At 44.4% G+C, this 25737-nt stretch overlaps 1 protein-coding gene across 1 annotated transcript in view; it reads right to left on the minus strand.

The window, feature by feature from the left end:
* UBTD1 (ubiquitin domain containing 1) overlaps positions 1–25737 on the minus strand; it is a 220698-nt gene that overhangs the window by 6217 nt on the left and 188744 nt on the right. The window contains exon 2 of the mRNA XM_085606379.1: positions 21874–22101. Coding sequence (XP_085462505.1) covers positions 21874–22101 — 228 coding nt within the window. The remainder of the gene's footprint in view (positions 1–21873; positions 22102–25737) is intronic.

Consider the following 25737-nt stretch of genomic DNA (forward strand, 5'->3'; position numbering starts at 1 on the left):
CGTGGAAGCCAGTATGAGCTAATGAACTTATCAGAATTTTAAATCTTCCTATTCAAGACACCATAAATGCTTTAATATCCAAGATATTCACTCTAGAAACATATGCCTAAAGGTCTAGTTTCAAGAAGAAAAAAAAAAGACAGATTGCCACATAAGTTAGATCACCTATTGGGTGTGCGGAGGAGGTAAGACGGGAGGCAACTGAGTGGAGAAACATGAATAAAGCATGTAACAAAAAGGACTCTGTTGTTAACTAAACAACCTTCGCAGTTCCAGAATTTTGTTGCACAATAGGGCAAGAGAATGTAACTATTATTAAGTAGTAACAGCAAGAACTCTAGAAAGTAAGCATGGCTATTTAAAGACCAAACGATCAATGTGAAACCCAAATAGTGATCTCCTGATCTTAACTTAAAAAGTTTGAGCCTCCTCTGGAAGATTTAAATCATATTACGCCCACGCATTTTACTCTCATGTGTACTTGAATCATGTTACTCCATGTGTATTTAAATCATGTTACGCCATCGTATTTTACTCTCATGTGTCTCGCTGAGTGACACATGGAGACAGGAATTTTTCTTTCTAAAATGTCTATCAATCGCGCTCAATCGGTTTGTTCAGTTCAAAACAGAACTGGCCTTTTTGTCCCATTTTACATTTGCATCAAGCAGGTGTACTCCCAGGATACACTTTATGAAAGCAAGTTGAAGAAGGATGTATCTTCCCACTTTTATAAGCTATGCAGCCAACAATACTGCATGGAGTGGTAAAAGTTAAAGATATTCAATTAAAACAACCGACACTATGTTTACATCAAAATTTATGGACTTTGATTTCATTCAAAAAAAAAAAAAAACTGCCCTGTCTCCTTTTACTTGTGATCAAGGATGCGCACATATAACGTTTTTTGTCCAATATGTGCTACACAAGCACGCAACAACACAAAGTCTTTAAAGAGTCACATACTCAGTCTTACATTCTATTTGTATGCGAAATGCAGGATGGCATCGCTCGCAGACTTTTTTTTATGTTTAGTAGCCTCATTATCTTTGAAGTTGCCTCTCAAAGCAAGCACCGGTGATTTCAGACTTTTTTTCTAAACCGTTTTTATTGTTTTGTTCTTAAATGGCAAACGTGTAGAAAACCGTCCCTGCACATAAGCCTTCAGGAGAAAGAAAAGCTCGCGGACATGCTTCTTAATCAGGGGTGGGCGGAACACACATAGTTTCAACTCCACGGAGTTACATAAAAACTCAGTGAGAATACACGGGCAGAAAATATGCAGTTCACGCTGCAATTTAGCGCCGGTAACGAGAGCAGCGCTGAAAAATCAACGCGAACTGCACCATGCGGGTCGTCCACCTCGGTCAGTATCCCCAGAAGAACACATTTCAGGTCCACTGGGGCATCTATGTATAGGATAGCCTTGAGTTCTCGGACAACCTTGGCCCAATAAGTCTGTACAGTGGGGCAGCCCCAAAGTGTGTGCAGGAAGTCGGCTCTAGCCCCCAAACATCGTAGACATTCTGGGGAGGCTACCCTTGCCATCCTATGCAGCCTGGCTCGGTCATAGTAGACCTGGTGGAGTTTCTTAAATTGTTTTAGCCGGAGCCGTGACTTTATTACAACTTCCTGTGGATGCATCAAGGTCGGAACCCAAACAGTATCGTCAATCTCCCCAATGTCTGCCACCCACCGGTCTCGCAGTTTACTAAGCGTGTCAGGGATATCATTATTAATGGTTTTGTAGGGGTATGAGTGGGCCTTGCACCCAAGCGCCCCATAAGTAGCCTACCCCCAAGCTGGCGTATTCAGAAATGTCAGCAGTGGCCAACCAGGCATGTCGAAGTTGAGCAAATTTTAAGTATTGATTTTGATGGAGGTGATACACGGGTTTCAAAGATGGGAAGGGCATTAAGTCCCCATCTTCCAGTATATCACCTATTTTGGAGATGCCAATCAAATCTCAGACCTCAAACCCTCGTAGTTTCCCTAATTCTCTCATCATGCCCCCTTCCCACAGCGGTATTTCCTTAGTTACCGTAGACGCCCAGCCCATTACTTTGGATGCCCTCCTCCATACTCCCAGCATCAACTGTGTCGCCGGCAGTAACGTGCCAATAATGGCCACATCATATATAGAGGGTAACTTGGCAGTAGCCGGGACCTCTCTAGCATACATGTTAGGCAATCTTGTGGGTCAAACATCCAATCATTGATTGGTATCAAGTGCGCTGCCTAATAGTAAGTCTGCACATCCGGAAGGGATAGGACCCCATTGTAAGAGTTCCGCTGTAGTGTCTGTAGCCACCACCCTAGGGTGTCCCTTATTCCAGAGCAGCATCCTCACCGCTCTATTCATTTTATTAAACATCTACTCTGGGATTGTATAATACGTGTTTTGGAGGCTATAAAGCAGCTTGGGGAGTGTAATAATCTTAAGAATGGCCGCTCCTCACAGAATGGTCAAGGGCAGACCACGGCAACGCTCTGCAGCACCCTGAAAGGTCGTCAACACTTCCAAGGTTTATTTATTTTAAACAAAATTTTATTATTTTCATATAACAAAAAAAAAAAAAAAAGCTGCCGGTACATATTGATCAGAAACAGACAATGATCTATGCACTGTAGTAGTACAAAGCAAACCAGTAAATGGTGTCATTCTGACATGTGCAGTCCGAGTGCATAACATTAAAACATACCAAATACCCTTCCAAGGTTGGCAGCTAGACACAGGTCTCCGTCAAGAGTAACCTGAATACCCAAATACTTAAAACTCAATGTTTCAAACCAGAGTCTAACCAGCAGGGAGACTAAGTCAGAGGGGCCATGAGGGTGAATTAGCACAGATTTCCCCCAGTTTATTTCGTAACCCGAGTAGGTACCAAATGACTCTGTGGTCTGGAATATGAATGGGATGAGGATCTGACACATAATAGAGTAGATCGTCTGCGCAGAATGAGATTTTCTCTTCCAACGGACTGGTCTCCGACATCTAGAATCCCCGAATATCAGGGTGAGCACGGATCATGCACGCAAGCGGTTTCAACATGAGAGTGAACAGGAGAGGGAACAAGGGGCATCCCTGCCGCGTTCCCCGCCCAATCAGGAATTTCATCGAGAGAACCCCATTCACTCGTACCATGGCTGTCTGGGTTGGTATTGTAATGCTCCCAACTGTCTGTACCTAAGGCCAAATCCAAACGTTAACAGTGTTTGCGTTACACAGAGCCAATGAATAGCATCATATGCACTCCCAATATCTAATGAAAGACATGGGGCATCACTCCGCCTCAAACCTCCGCCGACCAATTATGCAGTCTTGCTCGGTTAAGCTGGGTGAATCTGCCTGGCATGAAGACCGATTGGTCTCCATGTATCAGTGAAACAATTTTTAACAGTCTAGTCGCCAGGATTCTGTACAGCACCATCCCTTCTATGTTCAAGAGCGAAATCGGATGATAGAAGTCTCAACTAGTTCTAGGCTTGCCCTCTTTGTGTATCGCAGCTATAGTTACACACTGTATGTCTGGTGGCTGCGCCCCCCTATCCTGCACCTCACGGAAGAGGTTCGGGAGATGGGATCCTAGTGTGCCAGCATATCGATTAAATAATTTGACTGGGAGACCGTTAGGCCCAGAGGTTTTTCGAGGTTTAAGCCTCGCAATGACAGCCTGTGCCTCGAAGAGGTCAATCTCCCCCTCAAGAACCATAGAATCCTACGCAGGGAGCATGGGGGTTGTCACCATCGCAATAAAAGGCCCTCATTTGGTCAGCTTCCGGCAGCGGAGGAGCTCCGAATAACTCCACGTAATAGCGGGCAAACTCCCCCACTATTTGGGTGTCAGTTGTATAAGACTCACCAGTTGAGGCCATGATGGTTCCCACCCAACACGCTTCTGCCCACCCCCTACTTAATACAAAAATGCCATGTAATTGCATTTACAGAAGGTACAAATCTACACACCAAATCGAATAGGTAACAGACATCTAAAACTGCAACTGGTTGTTCTCAGTTTGTTAAATGCCTGCTAGTACTTGCTCACTCACTTAAAGATATGCCTGTATGTATTTTTCATGTGCCCCACGTTTTCTCGTTTTTGTTGAGGCACCCCTACCTTCACACACATTTCCGGGCTAACATTCACCAGTCTATTCCTGAATACCTGTTCACCAATAAAGGCAACACATGGTTTCACACAGTCTCACCACCTAACCAGGAGTCCAAGATCGTGGAGCATCTACCTGGCTCGAAGTATTTTCAATTGGATGATTGGCCCGTGTAACACTATTGGAGGTTGGGCCTCATTACATTGTATAAAGAAAGATGTCTCCATCATATCGAATATTAAAAACAAGTATTAAATCAAGAGAATTTCTTCAAGTAAATATATAAATTGCTCATCTGTAGTGCAAAGTATACAAAACACTGTCACATTATTAACTTGTTCTATGCATATATTTGCTTATTAACAGTAAACAAATTAAGAAAAAAGTCACCACTAAAGAGTGCTATGTGCTGTTAGTTGAGATGGGTGAAGACACATTCTTAAAATGCATACAGCCTCATCATTTATAGAGTAGGTTAATAGGTCCATAATCTTTTAAATTCATGTAGGAATCGAATGCATTTTTAAATAGTTCATGGATTCCTGAAAATGTTTGTTCCAATCTGAAAGGAGGGGTGGGCAGTTAGCTATGTTACTGATGCTCCAATGGAGAATCAAATGGTGCCTGGCCCCCAGTGCAGAGATGCTGATGCGTTTCAACACACAAGGTGCAAGGTCTCCTCAGGAAGGAGACCTTCACGGTCTTCTGCTAGAATGGATCTCGAGTGATCAAGCATGCTCAGAGTGTTCTGCACACATGGATACACACAGTGTGCTTTGCTGGTTCTGGGCTGCGGGTAAAATTCCTCATACCATCAATTTTGCCTTTCCCGTTTGCCACCATCTAAGGCTGTGTTAAGGCACCCCTACATCCAAGTCCAGACTCTCTCCAACCAAGGGCATTTTCAAATCATAGGACAAAAAAATCCACAGATCTGTATAAACCCTTCATCTCTTCTCCAATCTAGTCCTAGTGTAGTAGATTCTGTGCATTAGTTTATTTGCATCAACCTAAAGCTTGCTCGGATGGGCACCTCTTGTGGGTATTGCAAGGCCTCCTACCATTACAAGTTTTCCAGCTCGCCCACATCTGCCTCCCACCCATAATTCAGTTTATTTTAAAAAGCCCAGAAAATTGATCAGAGTTGTGTATATTTAGGGACTCTGCATTTAGAGGCAAGTATTCTGCTAGCAACCTATTATTCTCTGAAGGTGCCCCGTCAGATACCTGGTCGTGTTTTTAAGACTTAAATATTTGCATGCCGCTAAAGAAGTCAAAAAACAGATATATTATTATTTTTATTTGTAGTTTTATATAGCGCGAACTTGACCCGAAGGTATCGGAGCGCTTTACATGAGCACCAGTTACGTAACACAAGAAAACTTTTTTCTTTTTTTTTAGGCAAGGGGAGATTAAGTGATTTGCCCAGAATCACAGGATGTTGAGCGTCATTGCAGAGACTTGAACCCGGTTCCTCAGATTTGAGATCCACCGCTGGACATTTTAAAATGTCAGTGCATAACTAAACATTTAACAACCTTTGACTAGTACCAATGCTAGATATTATTTGGCACTAGCCTTAGGAAGCTGCGACAGTGAATTTACGAATACGGTCACGTTTGTAATTACATTTCTCAAACCTCCTTCCCTTCCAACACCTGGAGGGCCACATTGAAACGTTTAAGAAACTGCTAAAGTGGGGCACTTGCTCACTCAACTGTCCTGCTGTAGCATTCGAAAGTGATTCAACTGCCACGTGTCAACGGTTTGCCCTTATAGTGGACATCCACCAAACGGGGTTAACTGTTTTCTTTGCGTCACTTGGAGAACACTGCTATAGCTTCAAAAACGAAGCAAAGCTTGCACCTCCTCAGCACACCCACCCTCTGTCTATTAGAATACGACTACAAGCCCTTGAACCCCCACATTTTATCTGGCGAAAGTCGAATATGTGCACAGGGCCGGCTCTAGGGCAGTGCGAGCGGTGCCACCGCACCGGGTGCTGACTTGGGGAGGGGGCGCCATGTTTATTGTTTTAAAAGCTCCAGATGCCACGTTCCTGGTCCAGCAATTTTCAAGCATCATTAAAAATGTCACGATAGATAACTCCAGTGATTAATGTTGTTTCTGGTGAGTGACCCCAGCTTTGTCTGGGGAAAGGTTTAATTCATCATAGCCAAGAAGGTTAATATGCCCGCTGCAAAGAACTTGTCCCATTCTGCATACACTATAAATAGGTCAAGGGGTTATGGCTTTTGTCAGCAAGATCCTTTTGTTGCTTGCAGTTTAAACGTTAAAATCCTAATATAGAGCAGTGAGCTATTAACTGCCATCAAAGAGCTCATGCAAACTGCAAGAAATATATTACAGCTACATGTTTTTTGCCCAGTCTTTCCTTATCCTAGTTTTGCAAAAATGTTTCATTTGGGTAGAAATCAACTCTTATTATTAAACAAAACCCCTAACAATGATGTTACATTTAAAATTCTTAATTTGTGCTTTTCCAGACCAAGGACTTTTAAATGATACTGCCTACCAGTATGAATGACAAGTTACTCCTACACATTGTAGTCCTCTGTCTTGGGTAACATTTCGTATACACTGATTTACACACGCATGATTGTCTGTGTGCAAGGTATGTGTGATGTAAAGTGTTCTGAGACCCTAAACTGGTACGAGGGGTGGTAGAAAACTAAATGAATCTAAGAGACGATGGTTATGGTGACTTGGGGGGCATTGTCAAATAGTGGTAGTGAGGGAATCCGTGGTGAGGTGGTCATGGGGGGGCGCCGACAAACATTGTCGCACAAGGCGCCACCAGTACTAAAGCCGGCCCTGTACGTGCAACTATGGAAACCCGGAGCGCACACCTCATGTAGTTCAGCAGCTCAACAAGGAAAAGATGGATCATGGAGTACTAAGCATTAAAAGACCACATTACCCAGGGGGCGCCCAACCCGAAACACAAATGCAAGACACCCATTAGATGAAACGTGCTGGCAGGAGTAATATACAGCATTGATGACGATTAACACACATTGAGCTGTTTTGACTCGACTCTTGCACCATGCTTACAACTTCCAACAAACCTTGTGTAAAAAGCAATGAAAAGTGTTAATGGTGTATCTGTTCAGTCTTTAACACTAAATTACCATGCAGCAAAACCGTACATTTAACAATGTTTTGGAAAAAGTATCCACCCCTGCATTACTGCATACACCTCAGCTTCGGATAAGCCTTCTTTGGAGTTGTCAATGCCGGACAAACCCCGGCCTTTGTAAATTGGTGCCATAATGCTAAAGATGCCCATGGGCTGCAGTGTGTTTAATACATCGCTTACAATGATGGAGCCTCAGAAGTAATCAAACAGGCTAGTGGGAATGGTTTCTTGAATGCCTCCTTGAACCCCTCGGTCAACTTGGGTTTCTTACCAATCGATTTGCTGCTCTGCCTTCCGGTTTGTGACACGGCTTACAAAAAAAACTCATAAAACTCACAAATTTAGACTCTTGCCTTCCCTCACTCTTGACTTCCCTACCAAGACCAAACCAGAGAAGTCATTTGCTACCAAAAGATTGAGGAAGGCAGAAATTGGTCTTCAAATGTGACTTTCCCACACCATCGACAGCTAGTCTGAACAATTTATCCCACTTTCACTGCATGGTATTCGTTTGCCTTGAGGAATATCTTCAGCTGGCAAAGTTTCTCACACAGCTTGCAGAGAACACAGAGTCCCTGAACAATCAACATGTATTTTAAGGTGCGACATGTAATGACAAATGCGCCCTTTATGGTAAACTCATTGAATTCAATGTAATAACAGTGAATTTGGGCAGGCTATGAGAGAAAAAACACATTCAGTAGTTTTCTTGATATTTGTTCTATATATCATTTATTTTCACAGTTTTCTTGATTGAAGAGTGCATGTGGTATTCACGCTTATGTACGATTACAAGGCAACACCCACATCTATTGCCCATATCTTTACCAACACCTTTCACAAGATTGACTCACTTCGTTGGTGCAGCAATATTTGAGTTGTCAACACATTTCACATAATTGTATAAGAGTAACGACGACAGCAGCAAAAGAAATTCTACCGTGTCAGGCTAAAATTGATTCTCATTACATCTGTGAAAGTTGCGTGGAGTTTGGCAGCACTACAAACTAGGTTACACACATTTGAAGCTAGGCTGCACATAGTAGTCATTTGTTTTGAATATTGTATTCTTTCGGTACTCCAAAGGGCTTTGGGTCATCCTCATTAGATTCTTTGGCTCAAGAAACTTCAGCCATTAGTTGAATTCTTTGGTTCTTATTACGAGTTCAGTGGTTCGTGGAGTTGGGAGTGTTGCCTGAGCAAAGACTGCGGCTAGACCTCTGGCACCACCAGCACACCGCCGAGACCTCGGTCGAGTGAAGGCAGCCTCCATAGGGTGGTACAGAGGAGCAGCAATTCCATCCGTATTATGAGCTGGCTTTCCGGTGAGCCAGCTACAGAGGTCAGACCGCCGCCAAAAGGTCAACAGAAACTAAGGATTTGGGGTGCATACTCACACCCCTTTCTTCCCAGCAGATGTCTATGCGAATCCCTTTCTCCAGGTCCCCCTACACAGAAGCATCTCCACCCATATGAATACGACCCCGTCTGCAGCGAAATTCAGGTAAGTGCTATATGTACCATATATCCATTACCAGGACTGCCCACATATGGGATGGGGTAGGTGGTATTTTTCCATGCATATCTTGCATATGTGTGCATTTGACACATAAGCAGTCGAAATGTAGACACGTGCATCAATCGGTATGGAAATGCATTGCCCACCGCCACAGCCACCTCGCGGACACCACGGTCAACTCGTAATACCGCAGTAGGAAGACTGCCAGCACTGTGGTCTTCTCGCGGTCGCGGCCCCTCAAGTGTCAGACCGCCGAACTCATTAGGCGGCTCTTTTTTCTATCACATTTTCAGTCCACCAACAAGAGTATTTTTGTCTCATCTTTCTATTGGCTGTTTAGATGTATCCTTGTGCGTCCACTATAATACATGTGAAACCATTTTAAATCTAAAAAGTACACTGTCATTACACACTTAATGCTTTATCTCATCCTTGCACTGTATAAACAAACCACTCCTTTTTAGGGTCGAGCCTAAGAGAGCACGCGCTAGAATCTCACTTGGGAGACACTCTTGTATCCAAAACAGGCTTGGAGCCTGTCCGTTCCTTACCATTTGTCTGCTTTTGCCTCACTATTCTGTGTAACAGTCTTAATTCGATTGTGCAGCTGAAACATCACTTGCTCTGCTTGTTGTGGAGCAGGGACCAAGCACAGATTGATTCAATTTAACCTGTACCCATCCGCTGCTCCAGACGCAATTCGGGTACTATTTTTTTTTCTGCCAGATGAAACTTCAATTCTAATGCTTTTTTCTTTCTTTTAGGCAAGGAGAGGCTAATTGATTTGCAGAGAATCACAGGAAGTTGAGCCAGCGCCGAGAATGGCACATGGTCCCCACTTTGATTTCGGCAGCCGGCGGTGGGATAGGGTCCAGTAGTGGAAATCATTCCCGCGGTGCAAGCAGCAGCAAGCTGCGCTACCATTGCAACCAGCAACAACATTTTTGTCACAAATAACTGCCGCCCGCTGGCGCCAGGGGCGGCAGCCCCCGGTCACCTGCACCTATTAAGTATTGGCCGGCCTGAAAAATTCAAATCTTGACTGACAGCCATGATTGAGCACTGACTCCTCCAGACATCACGCGACGTCAGTGAATGCTCAGTAATGCCGCGCCATGGTTGGGTATCATTTTAACATTGTTGCAGAGCAGCAGCTAGAGCTGCGAACAGCTCGGCCAGCTCATAAGCCTTCCCGGAGCAGCGCACACTGCGCAGCCACAGCTTTTACCATCAGTATTGTAATTGTGCATTATAGCAGCACTCCAGCTTGACAGCTGAGGAGGCGCTATAATGCGGGACTTGGCATATTAGTGCGGTGATGCAGATCACCACAGTGAAATCCATTAGTCTAACGCCTGATGTGTGGTACTTGATAGGGCTGCTTCCAAAGTCGGCTACTCTGGTCAGTACGCCACATCCTCTCCCCTCTGCATTTGGCGACTTTCCCACCTGTATGTGGCATTATAACATCAATCGTATAAGAAACACATCAAGAGTCACGCTGGAAGCTTCCCGCAGTCAGTAAGAGCACATCACAAAAAGGATGTATCACTCTGCATCAAGCATAAGATAGTTCTATGCAGTGCTTAATTTGAGCAGGTGCTTTCCGGTGCTCAGCACCGGCACCTAATCATCAGCACCGGTGCTTATAGCACCATTTAAGGACACTCTTTTGGAAGGCAGGTGATTTTCCACAGAATCACAGGATGTTGAGCCACGCAGAGACTCGAACCCGGTTCCCTAGCTCCAAAATCAGCAGCTGTAGCCATTAGGCCAAGTCCTCTCCAGAAAAAATGAGTGCCTGGGCTGTCCTCAGGAGGCAGTTTTTCCCAGCACATTTCTCCTGCTAGAGCTGCCTCCTGAGGAGAGCCCCGGCACTTTTTACATTGGTTCTATGGAGTCCTGTTCGGTATTCCCACCGAATTTCACGTCCAGCTAGCCGAAGGTAAGGCACAGATTTTTGTGTCGTTTGTAGTCCCCTATCATTTTTCACAACAACTCCTGTTTATAATGACAACCCCGCCTCCAGTGCGACATATGCCACGTTCCCCACTCCAGTCTGTCTCTGTCCGTCTGAGTCGTATTTAGCGAATGCTTTCCGTGGCAGCGTGTGCTTTATCAGCCATGAGGACATTATACTATTATGACCACTAGATGTCACTAGTGGCCCAAAATTAGTTCCAAGTTTATGATCGCAACACGTAGTGATGATTTTATATTCTATGAGTCCTCTTCACAAAACAAAGTAGAAGTACGTCCATTTGAAAGCACTTTTACACTTTTTGGGGGTAAATCACAAACATTCCCAGTAGACTTTACCACTCGCAGGTTTCCAGGCATCTTACTAGGAATGTCGTGGACATATTCCCTGCACTCCCATTTGTCCATTGCTTAGTCGTTTATAGGGTACAATGGTGCATAGTGGAAATGCATCCTGATGTGCAAATACACTTTTTTAGGTTTTCCTCCAAGGGGAAAACGCTATTCGCATTGGAGAATCCTCTTACCATATATCCCCTCGAAACGGAGGTGTACGTTCCCAGGGCTTTAATCTGGCCGGGTCCCTACAAGTCACACCCAGCAGAAATTTAAAATTGACAATGAAAATGTTACCTATCAGGCCCCATGTTCTTCCACTGCCGCGCACTTGCAGAGGCACCCTTCTTTTTAGGTCGAGCTTTCGAGACCTCTTGTATATACTTTAGTAAATACTTATCATATACTTATATGTGTATGTACTTTGTGGGCTCTGGAGATCAGCCCTAGGACTTGTCTGGTTTCGTTTAGGGACTTTTTTTTCTGTTCAACTGCCTCTATTTAACAGTCTTGATAGAAAACGACCAGCAGAGGTCAGTAAAATACCAGAATCACTTTAGCATTCGCTAGATTCCAGTCCATAGAAATTGTCTTCCACGAGCACCCGTGGACAATAATATTTTTTTCAAATCTTGTATTTTCAGTGATATGACCACCGAAGGCCCTGATTTTATATTAAAAACAGAGCTTTGGACTATACCATTTCCCGCTGAATGGTAATATTTCTCTTCGTGTGTTCCCATACCTGGCGTGTCACGCAGTTTGGTGCTTATTTTCCCTCCATGTTAAAAAACAGTAGATGTTTCAGCACCCAGGCTAATGTGCTGCATAGCTAAATACATATAAGGTCCCAAAGGCGAGACGGATTGCATCGCAAATGCTTGTATTATTAGGCTAGCACTCCATAAGAGTGCATGTTTCTGCAGCTTGCCCCGCCCCTCCCAGCTACTCCAGCAACGTCATCGCTTACCCTGTCCTTCCCAGCCCCCTCCTGCATAGTTGTTGCTTGCTCCCACCCCTCCTGGATCCCTGTTGCGTTTCCGCGTCCCTCCCCCGTTCCTGTTGCTTTCCACCAACCAACCATCCATGCATCCATCCATCCCTCCCCTAACGCATCTCTATTGCTTTCCCCGTCCTTTAGTGCATCCTGGTTATCCCCCCCGTCAGAAAAAAGGGGCTATGATGCGAACAGCTTTGGCCAATATGATGCGGTCAAAAATGGCTGCGTGATAGCACTTTTAATTTCTTTACTGCAAGCCCTGGTGCAGAGAAGTTAGACTGCGCTGCTTTGCAACACGACTAAACAAGCATTGGCATAGCCAATAGGTCTTGCATTTGGGACCTTATAAGTGTTTAGCCATGCAACAGTTGTATAACTAAATACTTATAAGGTCCCAAAAGCAAGACCTATTGGCTATGCAAAGCGGCCGTGAAAGTGATCGCGATCAAACATCAAAGCGGCCATGCGGCTGCGAAAGTGAAAGTAATCGCGGTAAAGCGCGGCGCCCGCGCACATGCAATGCGGCTCTAGACTGGCCTGGTAGCACTTTTTGGAGCCCTCTCAATAAGTCTCGCCAGACCAGCGCATGCGCTGGGTCAGGCGAGACCTAAAAATCATTGACAAGGCCAATAGATCACGTATAGGCAAGGCCTAACGGCTTTGCCAATGCTGGTTAGGTCTGCTTTAGCTGCCTGCTGTCGAAAGACCTGTGTATTTTAGCAATACTTGGGAGTGAGCTTTGCCTAAGCCAATTTTTCATCATATTTTTCCTTGCCTGTTAATCTCGCTTGCTTGATTCTAATTGAATGGCTTTCCATCCTCTTTCTGTGCCTGTCCCTGCTCTGAAGCATAGCTTTGTTACCATCATTTTGATTAGATGACATATACCCTTCCACACCGACATTTAGAAACAACTTTTTCCTTTTTATTTTAACACTCAATGGGACAGAATGTTTTCTCTAGTTTGCTCACCTGCTTCCCTATTCATATCACCCCCCACACACGCACTTTGTATTTCTCTCCCCAGCTCGTCCGATGCTTCCGCCACCTCGCCCCTTCCCATATGAGCACCCCTCTCCCAACTGTTGCATTGTCTGCCACATGGTGGAATTGACGTGGTCCAACTCTTTCCCCACTTCTCCACTACCCATCCTTCCCGTTTTCTTTTTTAAATATTTATCAGAGGACCCAGCAGCAATACATTACCAGGCAGTTCATTATTTTTTAGTACTGCAATGCATTTCCTCCTATATACTTCATACTCCTTCTCTCTCCTTTAACCCACCACAAAGTTGCAGTGTCACTGCCATTCATTACTATCCAAGTCCAATACATCCTTTCAATGAAAGCCAAACCTATAATTTGCCTTACAGGTCCTTCATTTTGCAGCACATTTGTTAATTTCTTCCTCCCTTCTCTACAAAAATTGTTCATTAATTTGTTGCAATATGAACTTTTGCCACATAATGTGCATCCAGTGCTAACAAAGGTGCCTTGCAGTCATCAGTAACCACCAATGCTCCCTCCTGCAGGCAGCCACTTACACGTGTGCCTGTAGGATCTATGGCTTTCACCAATTACCCTTTCTTTTTAGAATATGGGAAAAGCTTTGACTTCTACTTTGAATATATCATTTTGGAAACAATCTTTCAACTCACTCATTGACTAACAGTGGATCCACTGGAATGGACGAGAAAGGTGCAAGTGTCAACCCTGAGACACACACCCAATCAGGATAAGAATATCTGACATTGTTCAAACTTCTTTGTGGTGGAAATTGTTTGACGCGCAAACAGCACCAACGCTTTGAGGCTGGAAGCAAGATGAAAATTCCTACCACCACCTCCCAGGTTTCAGAATAGGTTTCTTTTTCACACATCTTCAACCATGGCACTCTAAAGTCGTCATTCTGAATATCAAACTGTGCACATGACCTCCATTCTTCACCGTCCATATGATCCACAAACTCTGGTAATATGCTCACGTAAACCAATGGCTCTCTCTCCAGATGAGTTTGCGACCTATCCTCAATCTCTTCATGCAGAGTACAACAGTTTCCTCTTCCCGGAAGCGCATTTTTTTCCCTACAGAAGATACTACTCCCTCCCATATGCTGCAGAACCACTTGACCATTTGCAGAAGCGATACAGATGTTGCTGAAAAACTGCTGTGTGAACCTACATACAGGAATGCCTTTCACGAAAACTAAGGCAATAGGATTCAGCACAGATTGAAAGGTACACAGAACGCGATTTCTCCATTTCCAAATACCTCCAAAGATCATTAACAGTCAGCCTGCTTCATTCTACTTACACATGAGGCACCCAAAAATACCAATAAGATTGCATCCTTCAACTAAATGGATGTTAAGTTGATTTCCATGACCGGCAATTGCTAGGTACTGCCAACATGTTACTAGTGGTTATCCTTCCTCACCACCGATTGCTCACCCCCTACTCACTCCTTGGATTTACAGGCTTGTTTTGTTCCACTTTACCAGGGTCTGTTTTCTATGGCCAAGTCCTCATCACCAAATTGATGCCCATACACTCTAATAAACTTTATAGCACAAATGCCTTTTCTGCATGGTCTTTCCATATTTTTTACCTTGTGCACTTTACCACTGCTAAACATTAGTAATGTGCCTACATCTCTCCTCTAAAGCATTGCGCTGTACAGTTGAACTCCATATTTGGTGTACTTAATTTCCCTACAAGTCCACTGTAAATGTTGTCCAAAGTGCATCTACAGCATAAAATGTCATGTTGGATGCAGTTTGCATTTACAGGACCCATATATATGACAAAAATATATTTCTGTCAGGTGCAACACTGTGCCCCGGCTAGGCTGCCGTTTAAATGTACTGCAGCGATGCATTGCAGGAAAAATGCCTTTACAGTGTAGGAAAAGTCTATTTTTACATATTTTACAAGCCACTCATAAATGGCGCCTTGTAAGCTCACAGGTCAGGGTAATATATAAAAGTAGGGAATACTATATAGTAAGGTTAATGTGCCTCACAGTGAAATACGCCTCAATAGCTATTTCACTAAGTAGGCCAGGCTAAACTTTCCAATAACAGGCCTTGGTGGGATTAAAAACGTTATTGCCCACCTCTGCTTAGGAAAGTTTTTTAAATCCGACTAAAGGGTGAAATAAGACTTTTGATAAGTTTAGCAGAAAAGTTACTTTGCAAAAATGTACTTAAGGCTGCCTGAGCCAGACCTGGCTTAAAACCAGTTCTGCCACTTATCACACCTCCTGAGCTGGAATGTATATCCTTGGCTGGGAGAGTTAAAGTCTCTGGCACAAAGGACAAGCTTGCCTCTGGGCCCAGGGAAGTCCAATGGGTGTTAACTGATGACCATCAAGCATAGATTGGCAACATCTAAGTGGTCAGAAACAGCTGGCAGAAAAAAGAGCAGCTTTAGCACTATCTCTTTTGACATGGGGATCCCAAGGAGGGCTTCTCCTATTCAGCCCCAGGACCCTTCTAGCCAGGTGGGGGTCCTGTCACAGTAGGAAAGAGAGAAACAATTCTTATCCTGTCAAATAGAGGAGTGGCAAAAAGCTGAAGGCAGGCCCACCTGGTGGCAGCTGGGCCTTGCCATCTTGAAACGGACTATTGGATAATTACCCCGGGAGTTTCTGTTTACAGCTTAAAGTAAGGCAAAGGGGAAGTAATGCACAAGGAGGTGTGGGACTGAAAGATGATTGCTAGGATTGAGCAGTAGAATTTATTTAATCACTGGCTAGTGCAAAATATAGATTGGGCACCTCTCCGACCACCTCCTCAGAACACTTCTGGACCTAAGACAACTTCATTTTAAGATGAAGGCCCTGTTGGGTGAAGAATCCAGACTACAGACTGCTGGAAGAGGAGTCACACAAGGATTCAAGGACTCCTAAATCATGCTGACATGCAGGGACTGGAACTGCCCTCCGTGGGTCAACTTGCTGGCGTCCTATTTAGCTGCACCAGGGACACAAGAAGCAGGAGAGAATTTGACTCAAAGAGGGCGCAGATGACTAAAGAGGCCTAGACTCTGAAGAAGACCTGGCTGGAGGGAGCTCTGGAGCCCTGAAGACTGCCCTGAGAAGCTAATAACGGACCATAGGTTCCTAGCAGTTGGAGGATAAATCTGAAGGTTAAACCTTTAATCTGCACAACCCGCTTGGTGCATCCGATCTCTGCTCCATCTCCAGAAATTGTACCCAGGTCACAGTCCACCTCGAACTATTGCTTTATCTTCGTGCCTGAATATTTCTAGGCAGTTTTTGCTTTTAGCACATTTTTTCCTCAATATTTGTACATTGATTTGGCAATCTTATTGTGCTGTGTTCTTTACTTTGAAATTGTTGGCACTACTTGAACTTGCCTTGCACTTCTCTGGGTTTTGTCTGATGTTTGTGCCACATTCCGGGGCTTGAGTAGAGATTCTCTTAGGAGTGTGTTTTGACCTAACCCGAGTGGATTTTTTAAAATGAGAGGTAAATCGCCTCACAAATTACTAATCCCATTTCTGACAATCACATACTTGTTAGAAAGTTTAGTAGCTTCAACTCTGGTACATCGTTTGTAAGCTCATTAAATGGCCACTCAAAATGGTTTCCTTCAATACATAGAGAAATTAAATGCACAAAGGCATATTGCGATGAGGAATATAATACACACAAACATTAAAATACCAGTTTTCTGTGGCGACCTTCCAAATCAAGGAGCTAGACCAATGCATTCAAGCATCAATTCGCCATTCCATCCGCACTCGATGACAGAATTACCCTTTTCTCAGTCCTAGTACAGTGACAGATACAGCTGTCAAACATTAGGTTCTTCAGTGCTACACTGTAGCCTGCGATGACTGGAGCATTCAGTAATCAATACAAACCCCAAAACAAGTCAACAGAAGGATGAGGCTTATTGTAGGCATTGGCTTCATGGCATCTGTGCCACAGTATTATGAACATACAAAAGAGAAAAAAATTGATGGGATGTGAACAGTAAATGTTGTACAAGGTAGGAAACCGGGCATATACAAAAATTTAATAGGTGCATGCAGACTGCAAACAGGGGGAAATAAGAAGACCTTTTCAGCAGGCAAAATAATGGAGTGTAACAGAGACTGGGGTACAATAATGCTTGGTCAGCACTCCTAGACAATAAGGGCTACGTTTGCTTCATTTTGCTGCTTCCAGACCTTTACTGTTTCACGGTTTTCAAGCCGGACATGCTCGTTGGCGTGCTCTGCGGAAGCCATGTCAATGTGATCAATGTTAATTTGATGCTTGAACATTCTTCCTTTCTACGGGAAACAGATTTCCGCCTGTAAAAGCACGCAATTGAAAAGTAGAACTCTAAGCAAGCAAAAAACGACTGCTCCCCTGGAAATCTTGGTTTCAGAATCAATAAAGAGACTAATGTAGTTGCCTGCAGATTGAAAAAAAAAAAAGAAAGCAAGTAATAGTCTCCAAGACTAATAAGGACACTAAACTGATATTTGAAAAACTTGGCTACCACCATTATAAATCGCCCAGTTTAGGTGCTAGCTATGGTGTGGTGTGCTAGGCATTGTGCGAGTCCTGCCTTGAGAGTCTTTAGCACAAAGTAGGCGCAGGCTGCGCAGTCCTCGTTGCTGTAGTCCTTCGGGAGACTCCGGGTGCCGACCTCATGTGGATCTTTCTGCGCAATCTTGTGGTGGCAGTTGGGGCAGAATTTAAAGTAGTATTTTCCAAGAACATTAGCTGCCTTCCCACTCTGCATTGTGTACCCACATGATGCACACCAGCACCACCCCCCGTCGTTGCTATGAAGGCTCCCCTTCTCTGCTCTTCACTGTTTCTCATGGTCTCTGGCGAACTTTGGTGTTATTCTGTGAGAATTCTCTGGTTCGTCCAAGATTACTCGGAGCTCCTCTAGCGTGCTTCCAGACCCAACAGCAGGAAATATATCTAAAGATAGCAACCACGCGTTGGGACTTCTGGGTGCACGACTGATGTCATGTTACCACAACTTGTAAAGCGCAACACCTGCCCCAGCAAAGGGGTGTCCCGGCGCTGACAGCAGAGCAACTGACATGCTCGGATGCAGCAGAGAGTAGGTCTACGGTGCAGGAAAAAGGTGAGTTTTAATGGCCTTCCTGAATTCCAGGTAGTTGTTAAGGCCGCAGATTTGAGCAGGCAGTGAGTTCCAGAGGAGAGCCGCTCTACTGCGAAAAGAGCGGTCTCCAGCACGGACTCTCCGTGTCCAGGGAACCACCACCAGGTCCTCTGATGTCACATGAGGGGCAGACTTTAGACTTACCGCCAAGTGGTGGTCAATGACGCCCACAAAAAGAGAAAAGAAAAGAAGCGAGACAGGATTTCAGACCCAACCACCAGAGGCAGAATAATGCACAGCATGGGAATCCAGAAAAGGATTCATGCTGCAAAAATATATAAATGTAGCACTGTGAATGTTTATCAAGATTGAACCTGGAGAATACTATGTACAGAATTTTCTTCAGGTTGAAATATAAAGTGTTTAAAGAAACATGGGCCAGGGCTATTCCCCTCAACAACAAAAACAAATGAAAAGAAACAAATAAACGGTCCATTAATGGTGAACATGGCATCTATCTTCACATGATTTTACTTCTTCCTCAACAAATTCACTTCTCTTTTGATTAGCCCTTTACTCTCGAGTAAGATGGACTCTCATTCTGTTTTCTCTCTCTCCGAGAGATCAGGGAAGATCACCCTTGACTTGGGTTATTACCCGCTGCCCCAATAGCTACACAAGTATTGGCCCTCATGGAGGAATAAAAGTGCCAAAATGGGAGACAGATGTGGCTCTGAAGCAAGGAAGAAACCCTAATAGGAACATTAAACCCTTTTTTCGGGGAACTTTTTTAAGAAACCGATACCACCGTGAGACTGTTAGAGAAAAGAAAAAAATGAAGCAAATGTGAAAATATTATAAGCATTTTTTGCTTCAGTCCCAATACCTATACATGCTTGGCAACTAGGCCAATCGGACTGGACCAACAGATCAAGGAGTATGTTTATTTTAAATCCTCAAACTCCCTAAGTTTGTTTTCATAAACAATGAACTTGTAGTCGTTTTTAGGTCTTGCCTAGCGCTGCATTCGCCTTGGCGAGACTATTGTTGTCGGTTTTGCTAGCGAACGGAGACAAATCATGTGCGTGCATGGACAGGCGATGTGCACGCGCATGGCGTCTCCTCTCTAGCGATAATCGCTTTCAAACGCTCCCACCGCACTCTCACTTTCGCGCGCTTCAGAGCTGTGCCCGGCGCCGGACAGCAGATGTGCAAACGCACGGCCTCTCGTTTTGATAATGGGGCAGGCTGCGAGGGTGAACATGCTACGGAATGTGAGTATGTTGCTGTTGTTAGACAAGCAAGTGCTGAGCATGTCTGTGAATTGCTGAGGATGTAATTTTGAGTGGGTGGGCACTGACCTGCTTTTTGGGTGCTATTGAGTTCTGTTTTTTTGTCCTGTGAAACTCACCTCGAAAGTACCTTCCTTCGAGTGTCCGTCTTGGAAGCTGGGTTCTGAAGTCCGCATTGCAGGAAAGAAAAGCGACTCTTAAATGAAACCGAAACTTTCATAAATACTTATGGTTTCGATATGACTGCTCGCCCAACAAAGTTCAATGTTTTTAAAGCTCTAAAGACAGAAGCAATCTCATAGCAAAGTTGGACTACTATAACACGTACCACAAGCCAGTTGTTATTTTAGTTTCGTTTTTTAACTAGATTAATCTGGGACTTTCCATTGAAATGCTTTGAAGGATTAGTACCAGTAATTAACGGCGGAGATAAATTAAAGCGACACATCTTCACAGCTCCAACAGTGAGACTCACTCCCTTATCATTATAGCAAGCACACCTCGACTGAACAAGTGTCGTGTTTAATGCGCCACTGCACCGTAGTGCTGCGTGGTAGTTTTTGAAAGTTTCCCTGCGTAGCTTTGGAGGACATGATCGCGCTGACGTTCGTTTCAAGTAACAAGCATTTGCAATGCAATCGGTCTCACATTTACGCAAGTTTAAGCTATTGGCATTGTAAATGACAATGCCTTTTATTTAAGTTTTAAAAACGAAAACAAAAATAAAAAGCATTGTTATTTGTAATGTGAACAGCTAAAGCTTGCGTAAATGCGAGACCTATTGCATTGCAAATGCTTGTTTGAGTTGTAATACTGGTTCTGCTAGAGGTAAAATTAGTCTGCAGAACATCCACCCGAAGGATAACTTTTGTGCTGAAGTAGAGATCATAGGCGGGCAACACAGGGAACAATGTCCTGACCCTTTATTTTTTATGATTACCTCCATTAACCTGTGCCACTAAGTACTTCCTTGTTATAACCAAGATAAAGAGTTTACGTGCCTCATGTACCATTCCAAGATACCTTTTCAATAGTCAAGAAAGAAATCATTGGTTTAATTTGTGGACTTTGAGGAACAGTTTTATATGGTTAACAATTTCCTGTTGGCAGTCATGAACATAATGGGCATGGGATAGACAACAGACAGTTATAAAGTATACTACATACTATATGCGGCTCTGACGGTGAGAGTAAAAACTGGGAGGGATAGAGCGGAAGCCTGTAGGCTGGAGAGGGGTACGAGGCAGGCTTGTCCCCTCTTAGCACTACTGTTTACCTTGGTTTATGGAGCCACAGGCTGCAAGGCTTCAACATGAGGGGGGGGGCACACCTGGGAATTAACATAGCAAGCAAACATTTTATAACTTTACGCACATGCGATCTCGATTTTCCTCAGAGGTGCCTCTCAAGGCCTGCCGTATAGAGGTTCTCAAAGATTTTGTTATGCGGTCAGGGCTTTTCCGATTGGATCAACTGAAGGGACACCTAGGAGGTACAGGTGGGCATGAAGGTGGGAACCATGCTCGTTTAAATATCTAGGTATACAGGTCGTTTACGATGAGCGAGAATAGTCCAGGCCAAAGTTGGTTGGCTCCCTTGGCGGAATAGATAGTTTAACCCAAAAACTGAGAATGTTTCTCAACTATCAACTGCCATAATGGGGAGAATGGTACTAACAAAGATGACAGTAATATTACATTGTTACTTTATTACTATTCTAACTTACGACACACTATACTCACGAAATATTTTAGAGGACTAGAATTCCTCCTGCTTATGCTGACGGGGAATGGGAGCGGACACAGAATAGTCCTCAAAACATCTGAGCTGCCAACAGCTAAAGGGTCTCACTCCCCGGCGGGCAAGCAACAGGCTTAAGGAACTAAGATGCTCGCAGGCATTCTGCAACTAGGATTTAATAGGGATCTCTGCTTCAGGCAATAGGTGGAGTAAAAATTGCTTAAGCAGACTAGTTCAGTCTTGAGCGATACAAATATTTGTGGGTTCCCCATTTTTCCGAGAGTATGCATCTCGAACGGGTACCACTTTGCAGGTGGTGCGCCCTTAGAACATAGATCGTTATCATAACAGCAACTTAAAAAGGTGGTTTCAAAGTCAAGTGAATAGAAGAGTCACACAAACATTTTTGTTACGTCAGACGTGCCCGACTGGCCTACAAAACACTCGATTTTTTTAAGTGGGGAGGCAGATGTGCTGCTCATCCGACTTTCAAAAGAAATACAATATATGGAATAAAAAAAAAACATATGGGAAACAATAGGCATTGTAGCAGCCTAATTATTTGGGTAATCCCTGAAATGTATCAGACTGTCTCACTCCCCGCCCCGTCCAGATGGATAGCTCTTAATCTCCACCTACCGTGAGGTAATGTGATGCTGGCGCCATCTACAATGGCCTGTGCCAGCTCGAGGTCACTGGCTTCCATTGCATACGCTGCAGCTTTTAGGGCATCCCAGATCTCCTTGCGGCCTTCGAACGCCGGAGCAGTATCCCAGAACTCATCGCGCTTGCTGCGCAGCTGCCCGTCCGTCATAGGGTAGTCGCTCTTCCACTTGGGTCGATCTTTCTTCAAAGGTTCATTGCGTCCTGCAAAGGGATGAAAAGGTCTTGAGTGACAGAACCTTTCACAGCTTCTCTATGTGACACCCCCAAAATGTACTCTTGAGCTACGATTCATACACAATAGACGTCGGCCATTTACATAGCTGTTCCCCCATCAGCAGTCCTTAATTTGTATAAAAGATTAGTGTCAGGACTCTTGTCATGAGCCCACTGCAGCTAGCACCACACATTGACTCCGTTATGCTTCCAAAGATAGTACCAACAAAACTACTAACCATCACACTCCTCAGTGGTTAATTTGTTTTAAAAAAAAAACATGAGTGCCGGGGCTTTCATCAGGAGGCAGCTTGCATCAGCCCATTTCTCCTGTTAGCACCGCCTAAAACAGAACCAACTACTAACCATGACAATGGGGAGAGGTTGTGGCGTAATGGCCAGAGCTGCCGACTTCATAGCTGGGGAACCAGTTTCGAATCTCTGCTTCGGCTCAACATCCTGTGATTGTGGGCAAATCACTTAATCTCCCAGTGCCTACCATAAATTAATGTGTCCTTAACTAGTGCTCATGAAAAGCACCGGCGTTGATGATTAAGTCCCCCATGCTGAGCACCGGAAACCACCGGCTCAAATTAAGCACTGACACTCCTCCTCCAAGTGTGACAATTTGGACTATTTCTGGCCCCCAGAGCGTAGGAACGGCTTGGGCATCAGTTAATAGTCATTTTAATGTATATTGAATTCATAATTAACTGTTGTTGTGGTCATCTCTAAATTAGCCAAAGAGCACTCCCTTGCGGTTGACTGTAACAAGCGCTGGTGTTGACAATTAAGTGCCGGTGCCGAGCACCAGAAACCAATGGCTCAAATTAAGCACTGCCTATCAGCACCAAAAATAATACACATTATCTTTTGTTTACTAGTGAAAAGTAAATTCCCAGGTGCTACTGTGACCCAGCAAGCTGAATTACAGCTTTAAAGTAACAAGTTTACAGGACGAAAGAAAAAGGCTTACTAACATGGCTATGTTAGGACATGCTTTTGCAGGGAGCTCTTTTGCAATTCTGCTGGGCGAGCATGTGCTGTTACCCACAACCTGTAAAAGTGCTTCACCAATGGTGTGAACATTTAATTTGCGCAAGCAGCACTATCAGCCAAAACACTGTTGCCCATCACTGATCAGCACCCTAATCCTATGGCAAGACACTATACGACTCCCACTCAGAGGGAACTCTCACTATGTCACATATTTACACAGCACTCACTCAGGCCCGGCCTAATTCCTGTAGGGGTTACTCTAGGCTTCACTGTTTCTTCTATTAATAAATAAACGTGTTTCTCCAACGTGCTCAGAAATATTTGTTCTTTAGTTTCTTTTGTGGTGCAATTGGGTCACACTTTTAAATATGTACTTGCATTAAGTCACACAATGACTATTTTGGACTCCTGTAGTTAATTGAGTCAAAATATGATGAACACTAGACGGCATTTTATTTTTCTTGGGATATTTGCAAGAGTTCTGATTGTTTCTCTTTTGAAAAAACGAACCCCAGTAATGTGTTTCTCCTGATCAAGAGCATGTACGCCCAAAATGAATAGAGAGAAAACTAATTATTGGAAAATAATAAATGTCCTAAAAATAAACTTCTGTTCAGACTTAAAACATTATTAAATGCCAGATATGTATTTTTCTTAAATGAGAGTCCGTCTAATCAGGACTCGCCTACCAGATGCAACCTGCCTGTAGGCGAAAAGTCTAAATGTCAGCTTACAGTGGGCTTAGAGCCTACCCATTGTTTACCATTGGTTGGCTTTATTGTCACTTGCATTTGCTTGCTTCTTATTTGGTACCATGTGTGAGCTTTACTTACTCTTCTGGTGTTTGCCCCACCCCTGGAGCATGGATGCATTACTTGTGTCCTGCTACTCATTTTTTCAGTTGCTACTTTTTTCATTTGGTTTAAGCACTCCAAGAAAGTGCACGAGTTTTGCAGCTATCTCCCTTGTATTCTCTCTACTTCACCATGCTTGTGTTGCTCTCTTGCCTGCGTGCTTCGCCCCTGTGATGTGCCTGCTCATGCATACTTCTTCCTTCCCTGTGTTGCTTTCTCTGCTTTGTGCTTCTCCTCCCAGCCCTACAATGTCTCTTTCGCTTATTCATTTGGTTTTCTTCCCCCGCTCCATGCTACTCTCTCCCAGTTTGCTGCCCTCCCTCCACCCTGTGTGTTACTTCCCCCACACCCAATGTTGCTAGCCCCAGCCCTATTACTGCTCTCCCCAACCCTCACTGACTCCAACCGCCCCTGGCCTCCATGTTGCTTCCACCCCAGTGTTGTTTTCCTTCACCCGTGCTTCATTTTTTACGTCTTGGCTGGCGTTGGAGCGCGCATGCGCTCCTCGCTTCGAGACTATAGTGATCAAGTCAGTTTTGGAAAAGGGCTTCAAGCCCCGCCCCTTATTCCCATTGGCTTGTGTCACCGTTTATGTTAAACGGTGTGCCGCCATTGGAAATAAGGTGCCCAGGGTGCCTCCTTTTCGCTTTTTAGTCCGTCCCCTCCGGACACGGTCACCTGCTTTACGTGTCTTATCTGCAGAGGCGCACAGGGTCACGGTTCACTTTCTGTCTACCTCTGTTTGTTTTTCTTTCTCCTCGTCTATTCTTCCTTCTTCTCCATTTCATTAATTCTTCCTCTCTGTCTGGCTGCTTTTCTCCACGCCTCTTATTTTACCCCTTCCCTTTTGCCTCTTATTACGTCTGTATCGTTTCCCTCTCTTCCTCCCTTCCTGCGCTCTCTTCTTGCACGCCCCTCCACATGGCTGCAGCTGCGCGCTGCACTCACTGCTCGGTAACGTGGCTCAGCTGCTGCTGGTTTCCCCACTTCACACTTCCTGTAGCCCAGGGGGAGTAGCTTGGGTGGCTCATATCCAGTGCACTTAATTCCCTCTGACTCACTGGCTGAGCACACAACAAGCCAAACGTCTGAAGGCAGACGGGGAGGGCTCTCACCCACCACCCTCCCGCCGCTGAAAGAATGTCATGTTTCTCTCGCACAGGCACGGAGCCTGCCTGCCTAGAGTGCCGTGCACGACCACATGGAGGGGAGCGCACTCTTGAAAACCACACACTAAAATAAATCAAAATATCGGGGAAACCATAACAGTCCAAAAGCGCGATTATACGAAGTGTAATTTCTGGATGAAGTGGGAGCAGGGCACGCGGACGCATTATATTATGTTGGGTGAATTTCCACGCACGTCCGACTTTGAAACAGGGTGAACCGGGTTCAAGTCTCGCTGGAGGCTTATACATCCTGTGATTCTGGTCAAATCACTCTGTGCCTAAAAATTAATGTGTTTGTTTCTAACGCAAGTGGTGCTTGTTTAAAGCGCTCTAATATCTTCGGGTTGTCTTTGCGCTAATTAAATTTGCACAAAAAAAGCCCAAAGACCACGTACTATTGCCTATTTTCAACTGTTTAACTGTATGCCAAAGCATTCCCCACCCACAGAGGACAGCAACGCCACTGCCAGGGAGACAAGCATCCAGCTCTCACCGAGTTATACCCTGACATTTAGAGCAACCGTGTATTTTAATATTACACAGTTGCGGGCAGCATGTCTTTTACAAACAAAACCATGAAAACATTCCAACTGCTAGGCCGT

The sequence above is a fragment of the Triturus cristatus genome, chromosome 1_2, assembly GCF_964204655.1.
Source record: "Triturus cristatus chromosome 1_2, aTriCri1.1, whole genome shotgun sequence".
NCBI lineage: Eukaryota > Metazoa > Chordata > Amphibia > Caudata > Salamandridae > Triturus > Triturus cristatus.